A 27,026-nucleotide genomic window follows, 5' to 3' on the forward strand; every position below is an offset into this window, starting at 1 on the left:
TCCCTAAGTAAAGCATTTACAACCAAATACATGAAAATAAAAAATATTTGGTCTATGACCATTCCATAATTCATAGGGTGTCTTATTAAGAGAGGACCTGATTAATACTCTGTTCATTACATAACAAGCAATGTTCACTGCTTCGGCCCAGAAATATTTGGGTAATTTATGTTCATTAAGCATGGTTCTACCCATTTCTTACAAAGACCTATTCTTTCTTTCTACAACACCGTTTTGCTGTGGGGTCCAAGGTGTAGAAAAGTTATGTGATATGCTCTCTAAGTCACAGTAGTTTTCTATGCCATCATTTTTGAATTTAGTTCCCCTATCACTTCTGATATGTGTAATTTTATAGCCCTTTTCATTTTGAATTCTCCTACAAAGTTTAGTAAATTGCTCACATGATTCATCTTTATGTGCAAGAAAAAGTACCCATGTGAACCTAGAATAATCTTCTACAATTACGAATGCATACAATTTTCCTCCTAGACTTTGAATTTGATTAGGACCAAACAAATCTAAGTGTAGCATTTCAAGTGGTCTAGTGGTGGATATGATTTTCTTTTTCTTAAAACTTGATCTAGTTTGCTTACCTTTTTGACATGCATCATAAATTTTATCTTTCACAAAATGTAGTTTTGGTAAGCCTTTAACTAAATCTTTTTTCACAAGTTTTGATAAAAGATCTATGCTAGCATGCCCTAGACGTCTATGCCACAACCAACTAATTTCATTTATAGCAAAAAAGCATGTTACCTGTTGTGAAGCTAAATTATCAAAACTAGTGGTGTAAACATTTTCATGCCGATCAACAGTAAAAAGGATTTTGTTATTAGATTTACTTTCAACAATGCATTTATCATTTTCAAATGATACCCTATAACCTTTATCACACAATGGGCTTATACTTAGAAGATTATGTTTCAAGCCATCAACCAATAAGACATCATCAATAACCAGGAAAGGTTCCTTACCAACCTTACCTACACCGATGATTCTCCCCTTTGCATTGTCCCCGAATGTCACGATCCCTCCTACCTTGGGAGCGATGGACGCGAACTTGGCCTTGTCGCCGGTCATATGCCGTGAACAGCCGCTATCCAAGTACCACTTGTCCTTGGATGAGGACGACCTCAAGCACACCTGCAAAAATATTTAGGTAACTGATGCTGGTCCCCAAATTCTATTGGATCCAAAGGGGTTAGTTCCTAATTCACCTTTGACTCTCTACACCTTTTTAATTCTTACATGCTTATTTCTAAATGAACAGCCAAATTGAATGTGACCAATCTGTTTGCATTTAAAACATTTCATTCTCCACTGAGGATCTTTAGGTGGAATGTTATGAGATTTTGATTTTCTAGTAAAATGTCCCAAATAAAGATCAGGTTGTCTGATTCTCCCCTTTGCATTGTTCCCGTATGTCACGATTCCTCCTACCTTGGGAGCGATGGACGCGAACTTGGCCTTGTCACCGGTTATATGCCGTGAACAGCTGCTATCCAAGTACCACTTGTCCTTGGATGAGGACGACCTCAAGCACACCTGCAAAAATATTTAGGTAACTGATGTTGGTCCCCAAATTCTATTGGATCCAAAGGGGTTAGTTCCTAATTCACCTTTGATTCTCCACACCTTTTTAATTCTTACATGCTTATTTCTAAATGGACAGTCAAATTGAATGTGACCAATTTGTTTGCATTTAAAACATTTCATTCTCCACCGAGGATCTTTAGGTGGAATGTTATGGGATTTTGATTTTCGAGTAAAATGTCCCAAATAAAGATCAGGTTGTCTCACGTTTCAATACCATTAAATCCGAGACTTTCTTTGCTAAGAGTGTTTCTTTGGGCTCCAAGAAGTTTTTCAAAATTGCGTTGGCTCTCAGTAAATTTATAAACAATTTTGGAGCTATCCTCCAATTTTCTCTCAAGCTCGGCAATTTTGAAATCCTGTTCTTTAAGAGACGATGCATGAGATTTCTTTGCAATTTCAAAAAGTTTTGACCAATTTTCACATTTCTTTTTTAAAACATCATTTTCCTTGATCATTTTGTTTAGCAATTTAGATACACAAATGTATTCATATTGCAATTTTTTATATCTAGGCATGCTATGAGAATCATAATCATCATCAGAATAATATGAAGATAAGGAACAAGAAGATAATACCTCATCGTCTCGTGCCATCAGACACAAGTTAGCAACCTCAGAATCACTGTAGTCTGAATCTGAATCACTGCTATTTTGTTTATCCTAGGAGGTGTCGGCTTTCATTGCTTTCTTCTTTTTCCTAGATTCCTTTTTTTGCAATGGGCAGTCAGGTTTGATATGCTCGACCTTATTACAATTGTAGCACGTGGGAGCATTTGATTTTTCTTTTCTTTTACTAGGCTCTCTTTTCTCAGATACTGAATCTCTAAGCTTTCTATATGGCCTACTATTCTTTCTGAAGAACCTGCTGAATTTCCTGGTAAGCATGGCCATGTCATCTCCATATTGAGTTTCACTGCACTCACTAGATGTATTAGTTGATGTTTTCAAAGAAGTCACCTTCTTTATTCTATTTTGCTCATTTACTCTCTCATTAATGGCCAACTCGTATGTGATGAGTGACCCGATCAGTTCATCTAAGGACATAGCTTTTAAGTCTCTACCCTCAACAATGGCAGTAGCCTTAGCTTCTGACACAGGTGGCAAACTCCTAAGAATTTTCCTAATCATCTCATACGTGGGATATGTTTTGCTTAATACGTGTAGAGAGTTAATGATATGAGTGAATCGTGTGTACATGCTCTGAATAGACTCACTAGTGTTCATCCTAAATGCTTCATATTCACTAGTTAACATATCAATCCTACTATCTTTGACATTTTTAGTATCTTCATAAGTGACTTCTAACTTATCTTAAATTTCTTTGGCAGTAGAAGGATTACACTAGTGTTCATCCTTGGCTTACAAGCACAAGGATTACACTATGACTCACTTAATGGGTGGAGCGGCACCGAAATACAACTAGGTCAAATTAAAGCAGGGCTGACCTCAACCTTTACAACCAATCCTTCCGGGCGGGATTAACGCCCCCTCAGGCCACGCTTGGAATACAACCAATTCACAATACAATTTTGTGTACAAAGTATGTGCTTCTCCAACTAGCAGATTTGTACCAATATCAATCAATGCACATCAACAATATAACAACTATAAGTTCAGTGCAATAAGTGTGCAATAACACTAAATCTAATGACAATGATTAATCAAGTGCAAGAGTGTATAGTCAATTTATCTTTGAAACAACGTATCAATATTTAACAACCACACTTAGGGTTTCAAAGATTTCCAACAAATGTAATCAAAATATCTCTAAAATGATTTTATCAAAATTCTAGTACAAGAGATATTTGAAAAATAAGCTTGTGAAAATGATTTTTGCACAAACACAATACAAGCTTACAAGTCTTGCAATACAAGTGCCAAGACTCACAAGCTACAAAGTTTCCCCACACAATGGATTTATTAATTAAATCTGGGTGGAAAACTTTATGCTAAACTCTCAATCCAAAAACAATCACACAATCACAATCAATGAGAGTCTCAGCAAGTGAGAACAAAATAGAATCACTCAAAGGCACTCTCACCAAGCTTGATTTAACAATGGAATAACAATGGGCAAGTGTATAGGCTTGGTATTGGAAGAATATGCTCTCAAAAATTCAGAGGATTTTCTTTGTTTAATCAAGTTGCTAATCATTGTTTAATCTGGCAAATTACCCATATATATATATATGCCCAAAATTTTGACCGTTGGGGACATAAGAGGAATTATTAGAATTGTTTAAAACATGTTTAAGCCAATTAACCCTGAATTACCCTTATTAACTCGCGGTAAAATTTTGGCCAACCTGAGAGTTTCGGTCGACTGAACCTAGGTTCGGTCACCCGAACAGACACTTGAAGAAAAGTAGACTTTATGTGTTCGGGTGCCCGTATAATGGTTCAGTTTTTTGGTCTAGGCGGTTTTCCAACCTGCTCGAGGTTTGGTCGCCTGGTCTTAAGTTCGGTCTGCCGAACTTGCAGTTTTGGTCGCCTGAGTTCAAAATGACCATGAAGTTCGGGCACCGAGGTAGTTGGAAAAGTCCTTATTTTGAGTTCGGTCGTCCGTGAACACTCAGTTCATTTTGGTTCGGTTGCCCGAAGTTAGGTCAACTAGTTGACTTTCCCTACGTTCGGTCGACCGAGGCGTTTTCAAAGCCAAGGTTCGGTCGCCCGAAGCCCAGTCAAAGTAAAACCTAAGTCATATATTTAGACCATATGATTGCCTTGATTGCATATATGATAGTGGGGATAATCCTAAGTGCTTGTGTAAAGACCTAGGGTCATTCTAAGGTGGTTTTGAGCTTATAGATCCTACATGCATGATATGCACAAATTATTACAGACCTTTGGAATTAATAATATTATAGACCCAGAATGAAATATAAATTACAAGAAATAAACATGTTGGGTCTTCATTTTCTTTCAAGTCCATGTGTTCCATATGATACTGTTAATTGAACCTGCACACAAACTTAGGGCAAACATTAAATACCAAGGTATTTGTAATAATCAAAATGGGATATGACCTATAAGGTCGACAGGGCCAACAATGTATATTAATTATTAAGCTTTAACACAAGTATTTCAGGAAGATGACAATTATAGACTTAACCATGTGTATCCCAATATATGAATGATAATTATATTTTTAATATAAAAAATTACTAAAAATTTGTGCTTAACTAAATTTGTCATAAATTTCTCAACTATCATCAAAATCAATACTTAAATAATCCAATTAATTGAGGGGGGAGGCTGGGTTGAAATGCCCATGTTTTGTGGGAATCTTTCATTACCAAGAATGTTAAGATGCTTTCCATGAAGGATTCCCATGTCCATACAAATATAAAATGAGATGCCATTGGCATCACATTCTTTAGGAATGTTGAAAGATGTCGCGAACCAAATGCGCTATAAGTAATTAAAAATTGAATGATGAGCTCTGACCTTTACTATGGTTTGAAGAGGAGGCTTTTAAGAAATTCATTGGTGACTTCTTATGCTATCAAAGTGATGGTTGTTAGAGGTCCTTGTTACCTGCATTTATTTGATTTATTATATATATCTTATTTCCTTAGGGTAAGTGCGATTGGGTCACATCTATGAAGTGTTAAGGGATGATATGAATTGTTGTTTCATGACCTAGTAACTAAAGCTTTTAGTTGAGTGGTGACTTAAGAAGCAAAATATAGGGAGCTCCATTAACAAATGAAATATTGCGCTTATCTCCTTGATTTAGTTGGGAAATTGTCATGAATGACATGTATGTAATGACAAATTTACCCTTATTATGTAGGATGTTTTACTGAAATTTAAGTTTTTGACTTAAAATTTTTTTTGATAGAAACAGAAATTTATTGGAGAGAGAAGAGAATCACAAAGAGGAGGACAAGGGCCACAAGGCATCCTCCAAGGAGAAAACAAATGATGAAACTGAAGTGAAAAATAATGGAAACAAATAAGAAACATCAAGCAATAAAGTCTTGTTGGGAGTCTGGAGAACCAATCCCTTTAAAACAACCAGCCAACCTCCCAAAGCAACTGTAAAGTCGTAGAACTTCAATTAAAAAGGAGCATTCCTCTCCAACCAGATGTGGCATAATATATAAAAGAAATAAGATCATCTCTCTTTTTCCATTGCGATGGCAAGGTAGCACCTGAGACAGGGGTTCTGATCCCTGGCACCTGGCAACTTATGGAACTCACTGCTAGCAGCGCTTTCTTCTTTTCCTCACCCAAAAGCAACACAAGTAGGGCTACCAACTGCATTTTTTACCGGCCCAAATCCACCAATCCACCCATACTGATCCAGACCCATCTCACCAACACCAGGCAGCTCATCAACTCGGAGATTTGTGATATCTTCCTCTCAAATTTCTCTAGCAGCCGCCTTTTCAAAGAACTGAAGTATAATGTCATTAGATGATTCATCCTTGCAAAGGCTTCAAATACACATTTTGAAAGAAACTTAAATGTCTTAAAAAATTGAGAAAAATCATACAACAAATTGAAAGTCCACAAATGTATAAAAAAATCTATGGTTGTACACTGAAAATATTTGAGGGAGCCACTCTGCTTTAAGCTTGTGTGTCAGTGACTGCATTATATCCCAAGAGAGCACTGCACCAAGCAGCGAAGTCAAGTTCTTGATATTGGGCTGGAATATTCTGAAATCAATCAATGAAGATGAAAGGATCATCGAAGAAAAGTCTGAAAAATAGCAGAGAAGCGATTGTTTCCAAGTTTTCAGTCTTAGTTTCAAAAAAGTGGGAGGATCCACGTTGTTCTCTAGCCAAATAGAACCACTAAAAGAAAAAAGTAAACCAGGACTTGTTTGACTTTCCAAATAATTATTTTTATTTTTTTGATCAAAACAAAAGAAATTTTATTAGGGAGAAGAAGTACAGCAAGGAGCATAAGAAATCCTCATTAAAAGATACAAGAATCAAAAAAAGAATCAAAAGAAATCATAAAAGCACATCCAACCAATCATTGTAGATCAGAAAAAGGAAGTCCCTTTAAAACATCCGGCTGAAAAAGCCCACAAGGAGGCCAAATACCAAATCCTATCCCAAAGGATAATTGAAGACATCATACAACAACAATGACGAACCAAGCTTTAAGTCCCAGTAAGTGGGGTTGACTACATGAATCCTTTTCCGCTAATTTATGCAATCATGGACAATTTCCTTTGACAAATTTAGGGCTATTAAATTTTTACTATCTCATTCCAATCTACCCCTATCTCTTCTATTGCCTTTATAGTAACTCTAACTTACTCTTCCTCATTGACGCACTATGTGGCCTATATTGCAAGTGCTCAAACCGCCTTGTCCCTCCCTTATCTTATCTTCTATTGGAGCTATGGCTAACTTACTACAAACATGTTCATTCCTTAATTTATCTTTTAACATCTCATCTGTCTTAGCATTCTTATTTCAACAACTTTTTACTTTTTGGATATGCTGTTTCTTAGTCGCCTAACATTCTGATCCCTATAGCGTAGCTGGTCTTCCAAACATCTTATAAAATTTTCCTTTTTAATTCTAAGGGCATTCTACGATCACACATCACTATGATATGAATTGAAGACGTCATCTTCCCCGTAAACATAGGAGCATCCTACTCCAACCTAATCGCCCACAAAACTGCAAATATCATGCACCTCCACAACGCCAAATCATCTTTACCCCTCCCAAAACTTGAATATGATTTAGCTAAAAAATCTGTTGGAATTGGTGTGATCCCAAGAGGCAGGGTGAATTGGGTATTTAAAATTTTCTTCCTAGGTCAACTAACCAGCAATAGCATAATACACAACCTAGGGATTGTCTAAGTATTTTCCAATATCACAAATAATCTATTGAGCAGATATTTAAACAGATAAAGCAAACTCACTATATAAATCAATTAGAGTAATAAATGATAACATACATGTGCAATAAATAAAGTGCGAGAATTAAAGAGTATGCACAAGATATGTTATCGGGGTTCGGCCAATACTGCCTACGTCCCCGCCTCAAGCTCACAAGTAAGAGGATTTCACTTGTTGCTTGCTTAACGGGTGGAGCAACACCGTTTACAACACCTTACAGGCTGGTGCACCTAGTCCTCCTAACCGGGTCTGAACCAATCTGGTGCTCTCCTAACTGGGTTTGAGCAAATCCAGGATGTTTCATAGGGCTAGTCTCCCTCTTCCGACCACACGTCGGGAATATAATAGATAATCAAGTATTTGGTACAACAATGAATGCTTATACAACAAGCAGATGTGTACAACAATTAACGCACAATACATTCATGTATGATATGAAGTGAAGCTCAATGTGAGTATGTGTTTTTCCCAAAATAATTTTCTAATCTTTGAAAAAAAGATATATCTATTATGAGTGCTCAAAGATTTGAACCCAAATAGAAATTTTCTCCAAAAAGATTTTCAATCAAAGTGAAGGAGAATCAAGTGTTTTGCTTTCAAATAATTTATGCCCAAATAGATATCTATGATCTTTGATGAATAAATAGAATATGAAAATATAAGTTTTTTTTCAAAGATTTTAAACCCTTAGAAATTTTACCAAAAATGATATTGAAGGAAGGTTCAAGCAAAACAAGGGTTTGAAGCTCAAAAGGATTTTAGCAATAAAGCACAAATGAGCTTTGGAAATCTTTGCAATATATGTGCGAAGATCTACAAGCAAAAGAATAATATTCCTCCAAAGAATTTTATTAATAAAGCAATGAAGAGAAATAACTAACAATGAGAATGAATAATAAAATGTGTGCCCAAAACAAATGCTCTCCAAAAGAAATTTTTCAAACAAAAAATGTAGGAGTGTTAAAAATGAGAATCAAAAATATTTTGAGAGGATTTTTCTTCCTAAATTTCTTGTTTAAATTTGAGTAATGAAGGGGTATATATAGACATGGGGAAAAATATGACCGTTGGAGATACGCTGGGTATTTTGAAATAAAATTAAACATGTTTAACAAAAATTAACCCTATTTAATTGCGGTAAAAATTTCGCCAACTAGAGAGGTTCGGTCGACCATATTCAAGGTTCGGTTGACCATATTACTGAGTTTGGTCAACCGTGGCCATTTTGAACTAGAGATATGGTTGACCGTCTTAAGGTGATTTTGAAAACGTTCGAGGTTTGGTCGACCGGTGAACTATTCGGTCTGCTGAACAGTTGGGTGTCAGACTCGTGTTAATTTGGTCGACTGTGGAAGACATGTTCATTTAGGAATGGTCGACCGAGGCATTAATACTGCTAAGGGTTCGGTCAACCAAGGTCAAATGACCTTGCGATGGTCGGTCGACCGAGGCAAGTGAAATTCCTATTTTGCCCCTAGTTTTGACCTTAACAAAATTTCCCTTTAAATGTATGAGTATGGTTTTTAAGTGAGGGATTTTTCCATGAAAGATTTTGTGTCCTAAGGTCAACTATGGTCCTTGTTCGGTTCCCTATGGTCGAAGCTTTTGAATTAAGACAAAAAATCTGACATTGGTCGACCTTCGTTTTAGCCCTAATCTTTGACCCTAACCAATTAGATATTTAAGAAAAGAGTTTTTGTGAAAAGTGCTGGTCCCTAGGGTCAGTCTACGGTTATCTGAGCTTATCATCCACATCATGCATGCCATGCATTATATTGCAGACCAAATCAAAAAAAAAATGCATTTACAATTTAAACAGTCTTCTTGTTCTTCTTTGTTCGTTCATGGAATGCGCCAGATACATATGATCTTGGTTTTTCTTCTGGCTTCCAAATCCCTTGATCTTATGTGTGCTGAAATTTAGACCTGTTCACATACTTAAACACACATAAGGTACTGGTGCTTTGTCAGCATCAAAACAAAGATCGGACTCAACAAGTCAACAAAATCCTCGATCAATTTTGAACACAACCAACTCTCTCCAAAGGCTTAATTATTGTGTATCCTTTATCGTCAAATGTTAAAAAATCATGATTGAAGAGCAAACACTTCCTTTTCTTTCTGCGTAGAACAATGGTGGTACTTTGTGAGGTTGGAGAAGAAGTCTATTCTTGACTTATGCAAAGTTCTCTATTGTCTCAATAAGAGATTTGGGTGTTTGTAAATGCTTCATGACTTATAGTGCATAATTATGAATTAAATAATCATTATCTTATGTTTGCACTCTTGCAAGAGGTCAAAATTGACGGCATGCATTTGGGATTGCCCACAAAGACACATCGTGGAGTCTTTAACAATTTGAGTCCTAAATTGTTCTAGAGAATCTTGGTTTGGTGGGCTTGATTTTGGGTTTGCTAAAGGGAATTCTGACTCTTTTAGCCTTTTCTAGGTTATTCGTGAGATGTTTTCTTTTCTTATCTCTCAGCATGACCATGTGTCATGACTTTATTGGCCTAGTAATTTATCACTTTCTCATTGGATGAGATTATTTGAGGATGATATCTGACACCCGTTTGCCTTTCCCTATAACTAATTGTTCTTCAGTAGGCATCTTTTCGACATTAGCAATTACAATCTCTCTCTCCAACCAAGATCATAAATTTTGATTAAAGACAAATTTTGATGCTTCAAAATATGGAAATTTCAATGCTACTATCAATTTCATTTTGATTTTAAAAAGTGGTGGAAATATGAATTTTTTATGTAACTTTTAAATACTACTAATAGACAAAAAAGCCCACATTTAGAACTTAAATATTATAAGCAAAAAACATCAAGGACATGTATGTGGTGTATACGGAGCTATGATTGAAATACAAAAATGATCTTGAACATATTCAATTAATAAAAATACAATTTGAAATAAATTATATATTACTTATTATACAAATACAGATAATTTAGACGGATTTGGTAAAATAAAATGTTTTAGCTAATATCTAAGTTTAAATTTTCATATAATTTCAATAATCTGAAAGCTATTCATATTTTCACATGATAATCTTTTGTTTCAATAAAAAAAGAAGATAAATTATGAGAGAAATTTCAATTTAGGTTTTGAAACTCATATTGAATTTGGCAATTTTCACCGAAATTTTGAGATTTTGGTAAATATCAAGTGATTCATGGAAATTTTGATAGAAATTTTTGTAAAATAAAAATTGGCAGCCGTTTTGATTTCAAAGCATGGTGGAAAATGGAAACTTTGAACAGAAATTTCAACAATTTCATAAAAATTTAAGACCAAGTCTTTAAGCCCTAAATTTTGTATTCCTCCTAGCTCAGGGTCCTTTAAGCATGAGAATTCCCTCCCACCATCAATGCTTGAGCTTCCTAGGAATTGCCGAGTTCTACTTTCTATGCCCTGTCTGATCATTCATTACTTGTGTACAGTGCAAACTTCTCTCCCTTCTCAAAAAACCTCTCTACTGTGTTCTAATGCTTCTGGCAATTATTCTTGTAAATCATTTCGTTCTTATCTTCTTGACTAACAGTTCTTTCCTTTCGGAGTAGTTTATTTGGAAGGCCTAGGTTCCTTTCAATGTTAGGCTTTTGTTTTGGTACCATGATTATCAACCAGATAAATTCCAATGCTTGTTTGTAGATGTGGAGGCCTAATAAAGCTTTATCACCTTATATGTAGGTGTTCTGTCTAAAAATAGTAATAAGACAAACGTTCATCTTTGTTTGCATTGCCCCTGTGCTTGTAGGTTGTGGAATTTGCTTGTTAGAAAAGAGTGTTGGGTGCCTCCAACTTTTGCGGCAGAGGTGTTTCTTGAGTTTTTGGGTTTTGAGGAAAGAAAGGAGTACAGTATTTTATAGGACCCTGCTTTGTGTTCTTTGGTGTGGTGAATTTGGCTAGAGAAGAACTTGAGGATCTTTAGGGATGGTTTTCTTCCTTTTCATTTGCTTTTAGTAGTTTCCACTCACCCACACCCCCGCACCCTCCTCATGACGGGAAAACTTTGATTTTCTGAGTTTACAGTGCTGTCTGTATTTTCTTTTTTGTTTTCTGTGGGGGGATTTCTTGTCCATTTTATTGTGTATTCTTTCTTTCTCACTTAGCGAATTCTCTCATTTATTAAAAAAATAATAATAAGAAGAAGAAGACAAAGAAGAAGAGCTGTTAAAACAGAGATGAGATTAAATACAAAAATTGCAAATTCGATAATATTTAAATATGAGGACATCAAATTCTGTTCAAGCCTGTTGTTAGGGGAAAAACCTCAATAAGGCAACCAACAAAGAAGATGAACATAGAATGAAGGTGGAACAGTGCAACACTATGACTTGTGTTGTACTGCACAGAAGCCTATGCACAAGTGAGGGAGGATACAACATTTCACTGAGTCAAAAGTAGGTACAAAATGGCAATTAAACTCTGTAAAGCTCTTAAATGCTAGGCCAGGCTTTGATTCAGTTCTAGAAATTTGGTTTTTGGCTAAAGTAATATCAGTTTGCACATTTATGAACTGATCCCACTCCACAAACTGACCTATACTTGATGAATCAAATTTTGGTTCATTCGGCTGGTTGGGTTTGTTAGTTGGGTTTTATCTCTTCTACTGAAATATAAAATTTGAAAATTTTAACTAAACACGGAGTTAGCCAAACAAAATTACATTAGGCCCTGAAAAGTTTCAGCTGTTTAATAGCAAGCACAAAATTTAGGCCTGCTTGTATGAGACAGCGAGGCCAAAAAATGGATTAACAGTGAATGAAGGGTAGTTGGCTTACTATGGAAAAGGGATGTGAGGGCCTTAAAATGATTGTAGGGGGAGGGGAGGCTCCCACTCCTCCCTGCACACTTGCATGTTGTGCTGTGCACACACCGTACATGGAGGTTTGCATGTGTGTGTGTTGGGGGGGGGGGGGGGGGGACGGATGGGGACAGATTGTTGTACCCTTTCCATCATTCCACATTGAATTGCTAAACCCTTCTATTCTCTTATCCATTGATTTGGCTAAACCCCAATCTGGCTTATTGCCCTAATTGTTAAATTAGAACAAAATTTTTTAAATAGATTAGTAAATGTATTAATAGGTATTTCACTTCTGGAGGTCCTTGAATGATGGGGAAACTATTGAGTTATCTTCTTTGTTGGTTATGTCTAATAATTTAGGGTATCTTCTGAATATGATGGTCGATCTTGGTTATTGGATTCTTTGGGTGTTTATTCTTGTAAATCTTTCTGTGAATTCTTGGTTGTTACCAATTTCTCTTTTCCACTCTACAAAGTTATTTGGAAGGTCAAAATCCCCACTAAAATCAAAGCCATTTATTTGCTTGGTAGTGATTAGTAGGATAAATACTAATGACTTGCTGCAGATTAGGAGACCTTTAAAGGCTCTCTCTCCTGAATCAAAGAGAAAATTGTTTCTCTATGACATGCATGTACTGCTTGTATAGATAAATTATGCAATTTTATTTTCAAATCTGTGGATGTGCTCGTTTCCTTTACTTGTTTGTGCATATATGCTTAACTTTGCTTTTTGCTAATGGCATGTACTTGGGTTTACAAATGTGCTGCATGTGTGCACAGGCCTTGGGAGATGTTGTACTGAATCATCGATGCGCGCACAAGCAGGTATCCTGATTTTTTTACTCGGTTGCAGGTCTTTACTTTATCATAGGTCCTTTTTACTTCATGACATGTTTGTTTGGAACAAGCAATGTGTAGCATGTATTACAAACATAAATGAGGTATGATATCTTCACATATTTGTAAAGTTCTAATGCTAACTAAGTTGTGGGATTGTACTATGTTAAAAATCATGTTGGTTTATTATAACCCCAAATATCTGGGATAATGATTCATTTGAGTTGCTGAGCTGGCATTTTGGCATGGTGCCATGTTTGATTTCTGGGCTGACATAGAAAGGAAATTGGAACTTATGATGTTCTAACATAATGGGGTTATAGGCTGTATTAATATTTCAGGAGTTTTTATTACTTTCTAATTTTTGGCAGTCAAATCGAGCAGTAGCGAAAAATTGGGTTTTGGCGTGGTTTTAGAAAACACACATTTGATTTATTCATAATATAGCAGTTGCTGTTTGAGGAATGAATTTCATTTCCACTTTATAAATTGTTTGGTGGAAAATAGATTTTGGACATCACTTTGCTGGAATAGGTTGTTGATGGTGGCTCATTCACAGTCTAGATCTAAGAAAAAAAATCAAGCACATGGCAATTGCTCCTGCCTCCAGCATCACTGAGATCCTGCTTTTTCCATGCTTTATTTTTTTTTTCATTTCGAATAAAATGACCTTGCTGTTTAGTTTCCAAGGGTTTTTATGTTATTTTTGCAGAAAAGTATGAGAAGTATGTATTTTCTAATCAATCTCTTAAACTACATGCTGCATGGTCCTTGGACACATTCTATGCCAAGTTTTGTATTTACAAGCATAAATAAAAAAATTATCTCAAAAACCCTACAAGTTCCAGTTGATAAAACCAACATTGTCTCTAATTTCAGAGTCCCAATGGTGTCTGGAACATATTTGGTGGCAAGCTTGCATGGGGACCAGAAGCAATTGTTTGTGATGACCCAAATTTTCAGGGTCAAGGAAATCCTTCAAGTGGTATGAAAATTTTACAATTATAAAAATTTACTGTAGATAAACTAATTTTTGAACTATAAAATAGATAGACCTATTTTTTATGTATAAAGAGCCAATTTATACTTGTCATACTGCTTATTTCTTGTTGACTGCTTTCCTAAGGCCTCTTCACTTCTTTGCTTTTGATAAGCAAAAGTAATTTAAATAAAAAAGGGAAATTAACTGAAAAGACAAACTCAATCAGATTTTCAATTTCAATAATGCAAGCTCAGTTAGAATGTGCATACTAAAGCCTTTGCATAGGCTTAAATACGTATTCTGAATGAGGAAACAAATGAAAAATATTAATACTTGAAGGATTTTTGAGAAGAAGCATAGCCATTCTTATTGAATTTCAAGAGACACGATTACGAGATAAATAGTAGAGGAAGGCCACCAAATTAGGAAGGCCACAAAATCAGAAAATCAAATCACCACAAAATCAGCAAATTAAATCAGCCGATCTCTTGGCTAGAAAACAGGAAACAGAAACTACTAGAATCGGAAATAGTATTTCAGATTTTATTCAAAAAATAGAATTTCCCAATTTTTCCCTAGAAATCCGACCCCCCCCCCCCCCCTCTTTCAAGTTGGAGCGTAGATATCTATCATGCCCAACTTGCTTGCAAAGAGCTCAAAACTAGGTTTGAAAAGTCCTTTGGTGAAGATATTTGTTGAGTAGTAGGAACAAAAGGCATGCAAACAGCTCCACTATCAATCTTCTCTTTTATGAAGTGTTTGTCAATCTCAACATGCTTTGTGCGATCATGTTGTACTGGATTTTGAGAATACTTATGGCAGCTTTGTTGTCGCAATACAACTTCATTGGCATGTTCACCGACATCCACAGCTATTCAAGAATTCTCTTCAGCCTTAGCATCTCACAAACTTTGTTAGCCATAGCCCTATATTCTGCCTCGGCAGTGCTCCTTGCAACCACATTCTGTTTCTTGCTTCGCCATGTATCCATATTTCCCTAGACATAAGTATAATATTCTGACGTGGATTTCCTGTCAAAAACTGAGCCTGCCCAATCTGCATTAGTGTATGCCTCTCTGTTCTGCTGTGTGGTCTTCTGGAAGAGTAAACCCTTGCCTGGTGTACTTTTCAAGCACTTGAGAATCCGATAAACTGCTTCAAGATGTTTCTCGTAGGGTGAATGCATAAACTAGCTTAGCAAACTCATAGCAAAATCAATATCGGGCGGTGTATGTGATAAGTAAATTAACTTTCCCACCAACTTTTGATATTGAGTTGTATTCATTGGATCACCTTCCTTGTCATCTCCAAGTTTCTGATTGGGATCTATGGGAGTTTTTGCTGGCCTACAATTGCTCATCCCAGTCTCCTTAAGGAGGTCAAGGACATACTTCCGTTGGGAGACAACAATTCCTTTCTTCGACCGAGCAACCTCCATTCCAAGGAAATACCTTAGAGATCCTAAGTCCTTGATCTCAAATATTGATGAGAGGGAAGTCTTTATTTAGTTCATCTCAAGTATGTCATCTCCAGTGAGAATTATATCATCTACATACATAATCAATATCGCTATCTTCCCATCCTGTGAATGTCTTATAAACATCGTATGATCACCTTGCCCTTGAGTATACCGCTGAGTTTCAACGAACTAAGTGAATTTCTCAAAGCAGGCTCTTGGTGACTTTTTTAACCCATATAAGGACTTCTTCAGTTTACACACCTGTGTGCCAAACTTTTCACCAAATCCTAGAGGTGCATCCATGTACACTTCTTCCTTCAGGTCTCCATTAAGAAATGCATTTTTTACATCCAACTATTGCAGAGGCCAATCAGGATTAGCTGCAAGTGACAAAAGAACTTTTGCACAGTTTAGCTTTGCGACTGGGGCGAATGTCTCCAAGTAATCACTGCCATAGGTCTGAGTGAATCCCTTGGCGACCAATCGAGCTTTATACTGTTCTCGAGCACCATTAGATTTATATTTGATTGTAAACACCCATTTGCACCCTACAGTTGTTTTTCCTCTTGGTAGATCAACTAACTCCCACGTGCCATTTTTTTCAAGAACTTTCATCTCCTCGAAGACAGCCTCCTTCCACTTAGGAACTTTCAGAGCATCCTGCACAGTATTAGGATCTCCGTACAAGACAATTGTGAGGTAAAAGCACGAAAAATTGGTGAGATATTTTCATATGACACATAATTGGACAATGGATGTTCGGTGCAAGACCTCACACTCTTCCGGACAGCAATGGGAAGTTCAGAATCATCGAACTCAGTGAGAAGTAAGGTGTACTCCCAAGAGGGGGAGTGTGAATTGGGTTTTGAAATTTCTTTGTAAATTCTTTAGTTGAATGTTGTCCCTTTTCAAATTAAACTGATATGATCACACAACTTTAATAATCTTTATCATCCACCAACTTAACAATTCAATATATGAAAGTATGTACATATGTGATTATCAACAAGATCCAATTTTCAATGTTCCAATAGATAAACAATATTCAAAATCAGTTTTCTTTTCAACAGATTTCAATAAGGATATCAATATAAACTTTCACAGAATTAATTTCAAATACCTTGCAATTTTATATTCTAATGAGATAATCAATTTTACAAAATATACCTCAGCTAACAACAACAACAAAACCAAGCCTTAGTCCCACTAAGTGGGGTCGGCTATATGAATCCTTTTTCGCCAATTTATATGATCATGGACCATTTCTTTTGATAGATTCAAGGATATTAAATCCTTACTCACTATCTCCTCCCAAGTTATTTTACGTCTACCCCTACCCCTTCTACTGCCCCCTATTGTAACTAAGTCACTCTTCCTCACAGGTGCACTATAAGGCCTACGTTGCAAGTGTCCATACCATCTGAGTCGTCCCTCCCTTATCTTATCTTCTATAGGAGTTACACCTAACTTACCACGAATATGTTCATTCCTTAATTTATCTTTCAATGTTATACCACTCATTCATCTAAGCATTCTCATCTCGGCAACTTTTACTTTTTGGATATTATGTTTCTTCGTCGCCCAACATTCCGATCCATATAGCATAGCTGGTCTTATAACTGTCCTATAAAACTTCCCTTTCAATTTTAAGGGTATTCTACGATCACATAGCACACTTTTACTTTTTGGATATTATGTTTCTTCATCGCCTAACATTCCGATCCATATAGCATAGCTGGTCTTATAATAAAACTTCCCTTTCAATTTTAAGGGTATTCTACGATCACATAGCACACTTGAAGCACTTCTCCATTTTAACCAACCTGCTTAATTCTATGCATTACATCATCTTCAATTTCTCCTTCAGCTTGCATAATAGATCCAAGGTATCGAAATCTACAAGTGCTATTTATTTCTTCATAATCTAGTTTAACTTTGTCTCCAATATTCCCTCTATCATTACTAAAATTACATTTCATATATTTCAGTAGGAGAACTTTGAATTTGTAATTTGTATGTGCTTGATTGCTTGTATGTAATTTGTGAAAATAACAAGTTTTTACAGTGTAGTAAAGTTACTTTATGTTTTCTCCAAGTTACTTGCAGTATTTCCCAAGTAATGTCTAAGTTTGGAGCCCAAGAAATCAAATTTAAAAACTTTTCAAATGTTGTTTAAAAGTTAAAACACGAACTTCAGTCGACTATGCCCGAGGTCAGTCGTCTGAACCTTTTAAGTTCAGCGTATTTTGAAAACACAGTGTTGGGTCAGTCAACTAAGCTTTAAGGGCCAGTCGCCTGTCTCGGTTCAGTTTGCTTTCTTAAAAAGCACATAAAAATGTTAGTCGCCTGATGATGATTCATCAGTCGCCTGTCCTGCTTTTAGCTTAAGTGATTTTTCAAATTTTGATTTCAAAACTTTACTTGGATCTTGGAAAAACATAAGTAAGACTTTAAAAACATTTTCCATGATTTTGAAACAAGGTCTCTAAGTCACTTAAACTTTCCTAAGAGCTTCATGCATCAATATTGAATTTGCGAAGTACTTACATGAGACTTATATATATAATAACTCTATCTTAAGAACAAAGTCTTCATGCTTTGGCTTGCTTTCTATATCCAACTTGAAGTTTTCTAACTTCAATATACTTTGACATCTATCATAGTTCATTGCCTTGAGTATAAACTTCATCCATTTTCTTCAAACACATGAACTCGATCTCATAAGCTCTTTTTGAAGACCTGATAAATACTTAAACAAACATGTTAAGTACACCCTTGATTTGTTATCATCAAAACAAGATTCTAAGCCTTGTTAGGCCAACAATCTCCCCCTTTTTGATGATGACAAATAAGGAGCAAACGTGAGTAAGCCTTACCAAGGCTCCCCCTTACAATAAGCATAATCTAAACAAGATCTGTAAAGTAAAACAAAATTCATATTAACTTAATGAACATATATCATAATATTATCAATTGTCAACTATAACTCCCCCTAAATGGAACATATACCATATTCGATAAAATTTGTATTTCATTCATGATCAAAATCTTAGCTTAATAAAATTTCATATGCTCAGTGCTCTTTTGCTCAACCTTTACTCCCCCTTTTGACATCAATCAAAAAAAGAAAGATATCAAGAAAAGCATAATCAATCAAAGTGTAATGCAGTGAGCCATCATAATCACAAAACTGATAATAACCATTCATCATGCATAAGAAGATAGTCAACAAGTTCCAAAAGAGCATGTGAAAAAAAGCAAAGAAAATATAGTATCGGAGTCAAATATTACAAACAAAGTTTGTTCAAGCTAGGAAAATAACTAAGCATCATCTACCCCATCAATTTCAATTCCTTCGTCATCTTCCTCTTCATTTGCATCTTCATTTTCTAATTCAGCATCACTAGAATTAGTTTCCATTGGAGCCTTACCGCGTGAAGAAAATGATCCGGCCATATGTTGTTCAATTCGTTCAAGCCTTTGATTAAGAGAAGAGTAATGTTCTTGAAGTGAACCAAAACCTGTACGAACTTCATCACGAAGAGCAGAGAGTTGCTGTTGATAAGCAACGAACTATGAAGGAGTGTCATCTGCTGAAGGAGCAGGTTGTTGAACAGGTTGCTGAGGTGCGGGAGCTTGTCGTTCTTGCTGTCCATATTTAGGAAACCAACCTAGATCGTGTCGCTCATAACCCATTTGCTTAAGTGTGGTAGAAGAAAAAAGATCATAATGGGTTCTCTTTATGAACAAGGAGGATGGAGTGGGGACACTAAGATGTGCAAAAACAAGGTTCAGAACTTCACCATATGGAAGAATAACTGTACGAGCTTCTTCTCTAGAAATCATCCATTTGAGAATTAAGCTTGGCAAGTCAAGCTTTTTACCTTTGAGCAAGCACCACATGACGAAACAATCAAGATAAGAAAAGTGGTCATATGATCCTAGTATCCTACCCTAGGTAAGATATTATAAGTAGTGAGCTTTTGGAGGATTTGAGCTTGCAATTTTAGTTGTTTGTAGAGAGGAGGATGACTAAAAAAAAACAGGTGGTTCAATTATTGCCAATGGGAGAAACTCTTCAGGTGAGAAATCTTGAGCCATAATCCAAGATTGGCCAAGAGATGGACACTCAAACACTCCTTGTTTGATATGCAAAATGGTTGCTAAGGTTTGTGGAGTAAGAGCAATCGATTTCCCCATAACTTCAGTGGAGGGCATAGTGTCTCCTTTTATCAAATTGGCATAAAAGAGTTTAACTAGATTAGGATACATGCCTTTTTCTTGAAATGTGATAAACTTTTTCCATCCTAAAGTTTTGAACATGGGTAAAATAGTAGGAAGATCTTCTTCAAAGAATATCGTATCTAAGACCTGACCAAAAATAGGTTCAATAGATCAAATATGATCCCGGTATAGCTGCTTTGCGTGAGGAATCACAAGTCATTTCTCTATGTCATTGCTGTCATCGTTTCTAGAAGAAGCTCCTTTGTTTCCTGTGGTTTTCGTTCGTGCAATGATTGATTCTGAGAAAAACGAACGGTGAAACCCTAGAAAATTAGTTAGGAATGAAGTAGGAGGATGATCTTCAAGATTTAATCAGAAGATTTTGCATGAGGAAACACTTGGTAATGAAGTAGAAAAGGTGTTGGAGAAGGGAGGAACAGAGTCAGTAGACTGAGGATTTAAAAATTAGGGTTTTACACACTATTCGAATTTGAACCGCCGTAAGTCAGTCAACTGATCACGATATGTCAGTCGCTTGACAAATGTGTTTCTTTGAAATTTCTCCAAACAATAGCAAGTCAGTCGACTGTGCCTTCTAGAGTCAGTCGCTTGACCTTCACTTATTCAGTTTTCCTCTTCAAACTACTTCTCTAGTATGCAATAATCCTAGTTCGCATCTTATAGAGATAAATCTATCTTCTGAAAGAGGTTTTGTAAAGTATCTGCCCATTGATCACTTGTATTCACAAGCTCAAGTGATATATCCTCTTTTTGCACGTGATCTCTCAAAAAATGATGCCTAATATCGATATGCTTTGTTCTTGACTGAGATATGGGATTTTTGGAAATATTGATGGCGCTGGTATTATCACATTTTATAGGTACAGCCGAATATTCCAAATTGAAATCCTTTAGCTGTTGTTTCATATATAGAGTTTATGCACAACAGTTACCTGCTGCCACGTACTTTGCTTCCGTAGTAGATAGTGCTACGGAATTTTGTTTCTTGGTGAACCAAGACACGAGATCTTCCTAAAAGTGGCAAGTACCGTTCGTACTTTTTCGATCAATTTTGTATCTGGCATAATCCGCATCCGAATAGATAATCATCTCAAAGCCTGTATCTTTAGGATACCATAGACCTAAGTCTATAGTACCTATCAAATATCTTAAAATTCTCTTGACGGCTATTTGGTGAGATTCTTTAGGAGTTGCTTGAAAACGGGCACGTTGCTTGAAAACGGGCACACATACAGACACTAAACATAATGCCTGGTCTACTGGCTGTTAAATAAAGTAGACTTCCTATCATGCCTTGGTAGTATTTTATATCTACCGGTTTTCCTTTTTCATCTTTATCAAGATTTATAGACGTACTCATTGGGGTTCCCAAAGGCTTGCCGTCTTCCATATCAAATTTCTTAAGTAAGTCTCTTATGTAATTTGACTGATTTATAAAAGTCCCAGTTTTGGCTCACTTAATCTAAAGACCAAGGAAGTATGTCAGCTCGCCCATCATACTCATCTCAAACTCCTCTTGCATGCATTTTGCAAAGTCTTTGCACAACTCTTCATTTGTAGCACTGAAGATGATATCATCCATATATATTTGTATAATAAGCATATCTTCATTTTTAGCTTGAATAAATAGTGTGCTATCCATTTTTCCTCTAGAAAAACCATTATCCAACAAAAAACCACTTAACCGCTCATACCAAGCTCTAGGAGCTTGTTTAGTCCATATAATGCTTTTGTTAGTCTAAACACATGATCAAGGTAATGAAAATCCTCAAATCCTGGAGGTTGTGCTACATATACTTCTTCATTTATAAATCCATTTAAGAATGCACTCTTCACATCCATTTGGTAAAGCTTAAAGTCTTTGTAAGATGCATAGGCTAAAACCATTCTTATGGCTTCCATTCTAGCTACAGGAGCAAAGGTCTCATCGTAGTCTATTTCTTCTTCTTCATTATATCCTTGAGCTACGAGTCTAGCCTTGTTATTCACTACAATGCCGTTTTCGTCCTTCTTATTCCTAAACATCCATTTGGTTCCAATTACTGAATGATCAGCGGGTCTAGGAACTAATTTCCAAACTTTATTTCTTTCAAACTGATTTAATTCTTCTTGCATGACTACTATCCATGAGTCATCATTCAATGCTTCATCAATGTTCTTGGGTTCCTCCTGAGTTAGGAGCGCACAATGATTGCATACATTCTTCAATGAGGATCTAGTAGATACTCCTTGTGAAGGTTCCCCAATAATTTGATCTTTTGGGTGATTTCTTACAAACTTCCATTCTTTAGGTAGTTTGGATTGATTTGGAGGTCCATCATTTGAGATTGATTCCTTATTCTCATCTTCTTGAATTTTTAAATCTTCTAGATTTTGCTTTATTTCAGCTTCCTCAATATCAAATGGTTTAGAGAACGGATTTGCCTCATCAAAAGCTACATGAATTGATTCTATGATTGTGAGGGTCCTTTTGTTATAAACTCTAAATACTTTACTATTCAACACATATCCTAAGAAGATTCCTTCATCTGATTTCGCATCAAATTTTTCTAAGTCCTCTTTATCATTCAATACAAAACACTGACATCCAAATACGTGGAAATAAGATATGTTTGGTTTTCTTCCTTTCCAAAGTTCATAGGGGGTCTTCTCTAGGCTTGATCTAAGGGAGACTCTATTCATCACATAACATGCAGTATTTACTGCTTCAGCCCAAAATTACTTAAGTAAATTATGTTCATTCAACATAGTCCTAGCCATTTCTTGAAGTGACCTATTCTTCCTTTCAACAACTCCATTTTATTGAGGAGTTCAAGGTGCTGAAAAATTGTGAGCTATTCCAAATTCATCACAAAATTTTTCAATGTCTTTATTTTTTAATTCTCTTCCACAATCACTTCTGATATTTAGAACTCTGTATTCCTTTTCATTTTGGAGCTTCTTGCATAGGTTTATTAACATCTCGAATACTTCATCTTTGGAGGCTAAGAAGAGTACCCCAGGTAAACTTGGAGTAGTCATCAACAACGACGAAAGCATATTGCTTTCCTCCTAGATTTTGTGTTCTAGTAGGGCCAAATAAATTTGAGTGAATAACTTCCAAGGGCCTACTCATGGAAATGTGTTTCTTCTTTTTAAAACTTGTTTTAGTTTGTTTCCCGAGTTGGCAAGCATCACAAATTTTGTCCTTTATGAACTTAGTGCTGGGTAGACCTTTGACTAAGTTCTTTTTAGCTAATTTGGATAACAAGTCCATACTAGTATGTCCTAGCCTTCTATGCCACAGCCAGTTGGCTTCATTCATGGCTGTTAGGCATGTGACTTCCTGAGATATTAGATTTTCATGATTTATGCAATATACATTATCAACCCTATTGGTAATGAACAAGATATCATGCTTTTCTCTATTTTCAACTACGCACTTGTCTTATTTAAATATTATATCAAAGCCTTTATCACTTAATTGATTAATGTTGAGTAGATTATGTTTCAACCCATCTACCTATAGAACATCATCAATGGTTAAAGAGGGTTCTTTACCAATTTTTCTAATGCCGATTATTTTGCCTTTAGCATTGTCTCCAAAGTTGACATGTCCACCATCTTTTATCATCAATGATGTAAACTTGGATTTGTCTCCTGTCATATGTCTTGAACATCCACTATCCAAGTATCATTTGTCTTTTGATGGAGTGGACCTAAAGCATACCTACAAGAAGGGTTTCAAGGTATCACTTTTGGTACCCAAACCTTCTTAGGTCTTTTTGGTTCAATTTTAGTTTCATTTTTGACTTTCCATACTTCTTGACTTTAACATGCTTTCTTTTGTATGGAGATTCAAACTTTATGTGGCCCTTTTTCTTGCACTAGAAACACGTAGTGTGTTTATAGGCATTTGTGGAAGATGTGCTTGCAAAGTGTTTTGAGGCTTTTACAAAAGTACCCCATGTAGAGATTCTTTTTCTTTTTGTTTTCTAATCCATTGAATCCAATTCCTTCTTTATCCAATGACATTCTTTGTGATCCAACTAGTTTATCAAAATTTTCTTTTCCTCTAGTAAAGTTGTAGATGATTTTGTCTTTATCTTCAATTTTACTCTTAAGATCATTTATTTCTGAGTCCTTTATAGTTTCACCATTTACTTGAAGCTTTACTAAGTCTTGAGACATCTTGTTTGTTTTACTCATAAGTTTATCAATAAGTAAGTCCTTTTCTTTTTCAGCTGATATTGAAGTCTCTAGTTGGTTCTTTAACTTTTCATTTTGTTCTTTCAATGCTATGTTCTTTTGGTTACTTTTATGAACCTATTATGCAAAGAAAATAGTTCAACTTGCATTTCTCTAGATGAAGGCATGCTTTCACATGAGTCATTACATGATTCATCACTAGATTCTTCTTCTTGTGTGCTGGAGTAGGAATTTACCTCGTCATCTTTCGCCATGAAGCATAGGTTTGCCATATCTTGATCGCTTGATTCATTTTCTGATTCACTTGAACTTGAGTCATCCCACGTGGTAGCTTTCATCGCCTTCTTTTTCTTCTTCTTGGTGTCTTTCTTAAGCGGTGGACAATCGGGTTTTATATGTTCAACTTTCTTGCAATTATAGCATGTAGGAGGTCATTCTTTGTTTCCTTTATGCTAGATTCTCCTTTGTCATATTTTGAGCCTTTGAATTTTCGAGTGAATTTCTTGTTCTTTTTGAAGAATTTTCCAAGTCTTCTAGTAATTAAGGCTATATCATCGTCATCTAGTTCGTTGTCTTCTTCTTCACTAGAACTTTCTTTTGTAGCTTTAAGAGCTATTGATTTCTTGTGTTTGCTACCTTCAGAATTTCTTTCATTTATCGCTATCTCATATGTGAGGAGCGATCCTACTAATTCATCTAGGGAGGTATTTTTCAAATTTTTGCCTTCCGTTATGGCGGTGGCCTTAGGTTTCCAAATCGGTGGAAGTCCTCTAAAAATTTATCGGATTATCTCATAGGTAGAGTAGTTTTTCCCTAATGCACTCTGGGAATTTATTATTTGAGTGAACCTAGTATACATACTAGTAATGGTCTCTTCAGGGTTCATCCTAAACACCTCATAGTTTCTGGTGAACATGTCAATTCTACTATCTCTTATGTCAACCGTTCTTTCATAAGTTACTTCAAGCTTATCCCATATTTCTTTAGCTGATTTACATCCCAGGATCCTATTGAATTCATTGACATCTAGAGCACAATATAGTGCATTCATTGCACTCAAATTTATTTGCAGCATCTTTAGATCATTGTCAGTCATCTCTTTTTCTTCCTTAGGTATTTCTTTGTTATCTACATTTTTAGTAGGGATGAGGTCACCATGTGTGACTACTTTCCAGACCTTACAATCCATGGTTTGCAAAAAGATTCTCATTCGCTGTTTCCAGAAGGTGTAGTTAACACCGCAAAAGATGGGTGGTCTAGATGAGGATTGGCCTTCACCAAAAGGAGATACACCTAGGTGTGTCATAGGAATCTTTATGTAGCTTCTAGTTTCGGATTTACTACAAGCTAGGGCTCTGATACCAATTGAGAAGTAAGGTGTACTCCCAAGAGAGGGGGGGGGGGGGAGGGGGGGGGAGGGGTGAATTGGGTTTTAAAATTTTTTTGTAAATTCTTTAGTTGAATGTTGTCCCTTTTCAAATTAAATTGATATGATCACACAACTTTAATAATCTTTATCATCCATCAACTTAACAATTCAATATATGAAAGTATGTAAATATATGATTATCAACAAGATCCAATTTTCAATGTTCCAATAGATAAACAATATTCAAAATCAGTTTTCTTTTCAACAAATTTCAATAAGGATATCAATATAAACTTTCACAAAATAATTTCAGATACCTTGCAATTTTATATTTTAATGAGATAATCAATTTTACAAAATATACCTCAGCTGTGTTTTTTTTAAAAAAAAAAAAAAAAAAACTCAGTATTCAGAATTTTCTAAACCCTACAACCAATCAGTTTCTTGATTCAAGTATTAATTAAAATCTATATTCCAACAAACTCTCAATATCCGGCAAGTACTCAACAATTAAATAAGCATACACTCAATTTTATACTTGCAAGAATGTAAAGAGATTAGGGAAGAAGAGCTGAAGACTAGATTTTTTACAAGGTTCGGCCAGCAGCCTACGTCTTTGCCCCAAGCAACACGCTGTGAGGATTTTCCTTTCCAACTTTTTTCCAAGCAAAGTTACAACCTCTTTCCGTATGAAGTGGAGACCCCTCTCTAACAAGAATACCCCTTCTTGCTAGGCAACGATCCAATAACCCTGAATCGTCAAGAAAATAAGAAACAAAGAACAACTTTTGTTCGTACAAGTAAAACTCTCAGTTAGAGCAAATTTGTACAATTAAAAAACAATATACTTCAGCAATAAACAATGTAGAAGAATGAAGCTTAATAGAATAACCGTGGGTTGTATCAGCAAAAACACAACATTACTTCTGAAAATATTTCAGCAGGAGAACTTTGAATTTGTAATTTGTATGTGCTTGATTGCTTGTATGTAATTTGTGAAAATAACAAGTATTTAAAGTGTAGTAAAGTTACTTTACGTTTTCCCCAAGTTACTTGCAGTATTTCCCAAGTAATCTCTAAGTTTGGAGCCCAAGAAATTAAATTTGGAAACTTTTCAAACGATGTTTAAAAGTTAAAACACGAACTTCAGTCGACTATGCCCGAGGTCAATTGCCTGAGCCTTTTAAGTTCAGCGTATTTTGAAAACACAGTGTTGGGTCAGTTGACTGATCTTTAAGGGTCAGACACCTGTCTCGGTTTAGTTTGCTTTCTTAAAAAGCACATAAAAATGTCAGTCGCCTGATGATTATTCATTAGTCGCCTGTCCTGCTTTCAGCTTAAGTGATTTTTCAAATTTTGATTTCAAAACTTTACTTGGATCTTGGAAAAGCTTTAAAAACATTTTCCATGATTTTGAAATAAGGTCTCTAAGTCACTTAAACTTTCCTAAGAGCTTCATGCATCAATATTGAATTTGCGAAGTACTTACATGAGACTTATATATATATGATAACTCTATCTTAAGAACAAAGTCTTCATGCTTTGGCTTGCTTTCTATATCCAACTTGAAGCTTTCTAACTTCAATATACTTTGACATCTATCATAGCTCATTGCCTTGAGTATAAAGTATAAACTTCATCCATTTTCTTCAA

At 35.7% G+C, this 27,026-nt stretch overlaps 1 protein-coding gene across 2 annotated transcripts in view; it reads left to right on the plus strand.

The window, feature by feature from the left end:
- The window catches only part of LOC131166996 (uncharacterized), a 102,397-nt gene that overhangs the window by 14,743 nt on the left and 60,628 nt on the right, over positions 1 to 27,026 (plus strand). For both annotated transcript variants that reach the window (XM_058125719.1, XM_058125714.1), the window contains 2 exons: positions 13,074 to 13,118; positions 14,010 to 14,115. In XM_058125719.1, the coding sequence (XP_057981702.1) occupies positions 13,074 to 13,118; positions 14,010 to 14,115 (151 nt within the window). The remainder of the gene's footprint in view (positions 1 to 13,073; positions 13,119 to 14,009; positions 14,116 to 27,026) is intronic.

The sequence above is a fragment of the Malania oleifera genome, chromosome 1 (genome assembly GCF_029873635.1).
Source record: "Malania oleifera isolate guangnan ecotype guangnan chromosome 1, ASM2987363v1, whole genome shotgun sequence".
In the NCBI taxonomy this organism is placed as follows: domain Eukaryota; kingdom Viridiplantae; phylum Streptophyta; class Magnoliopsida; order Santalales; family Ximeniaceae; genus Malania; species Malania oleifera.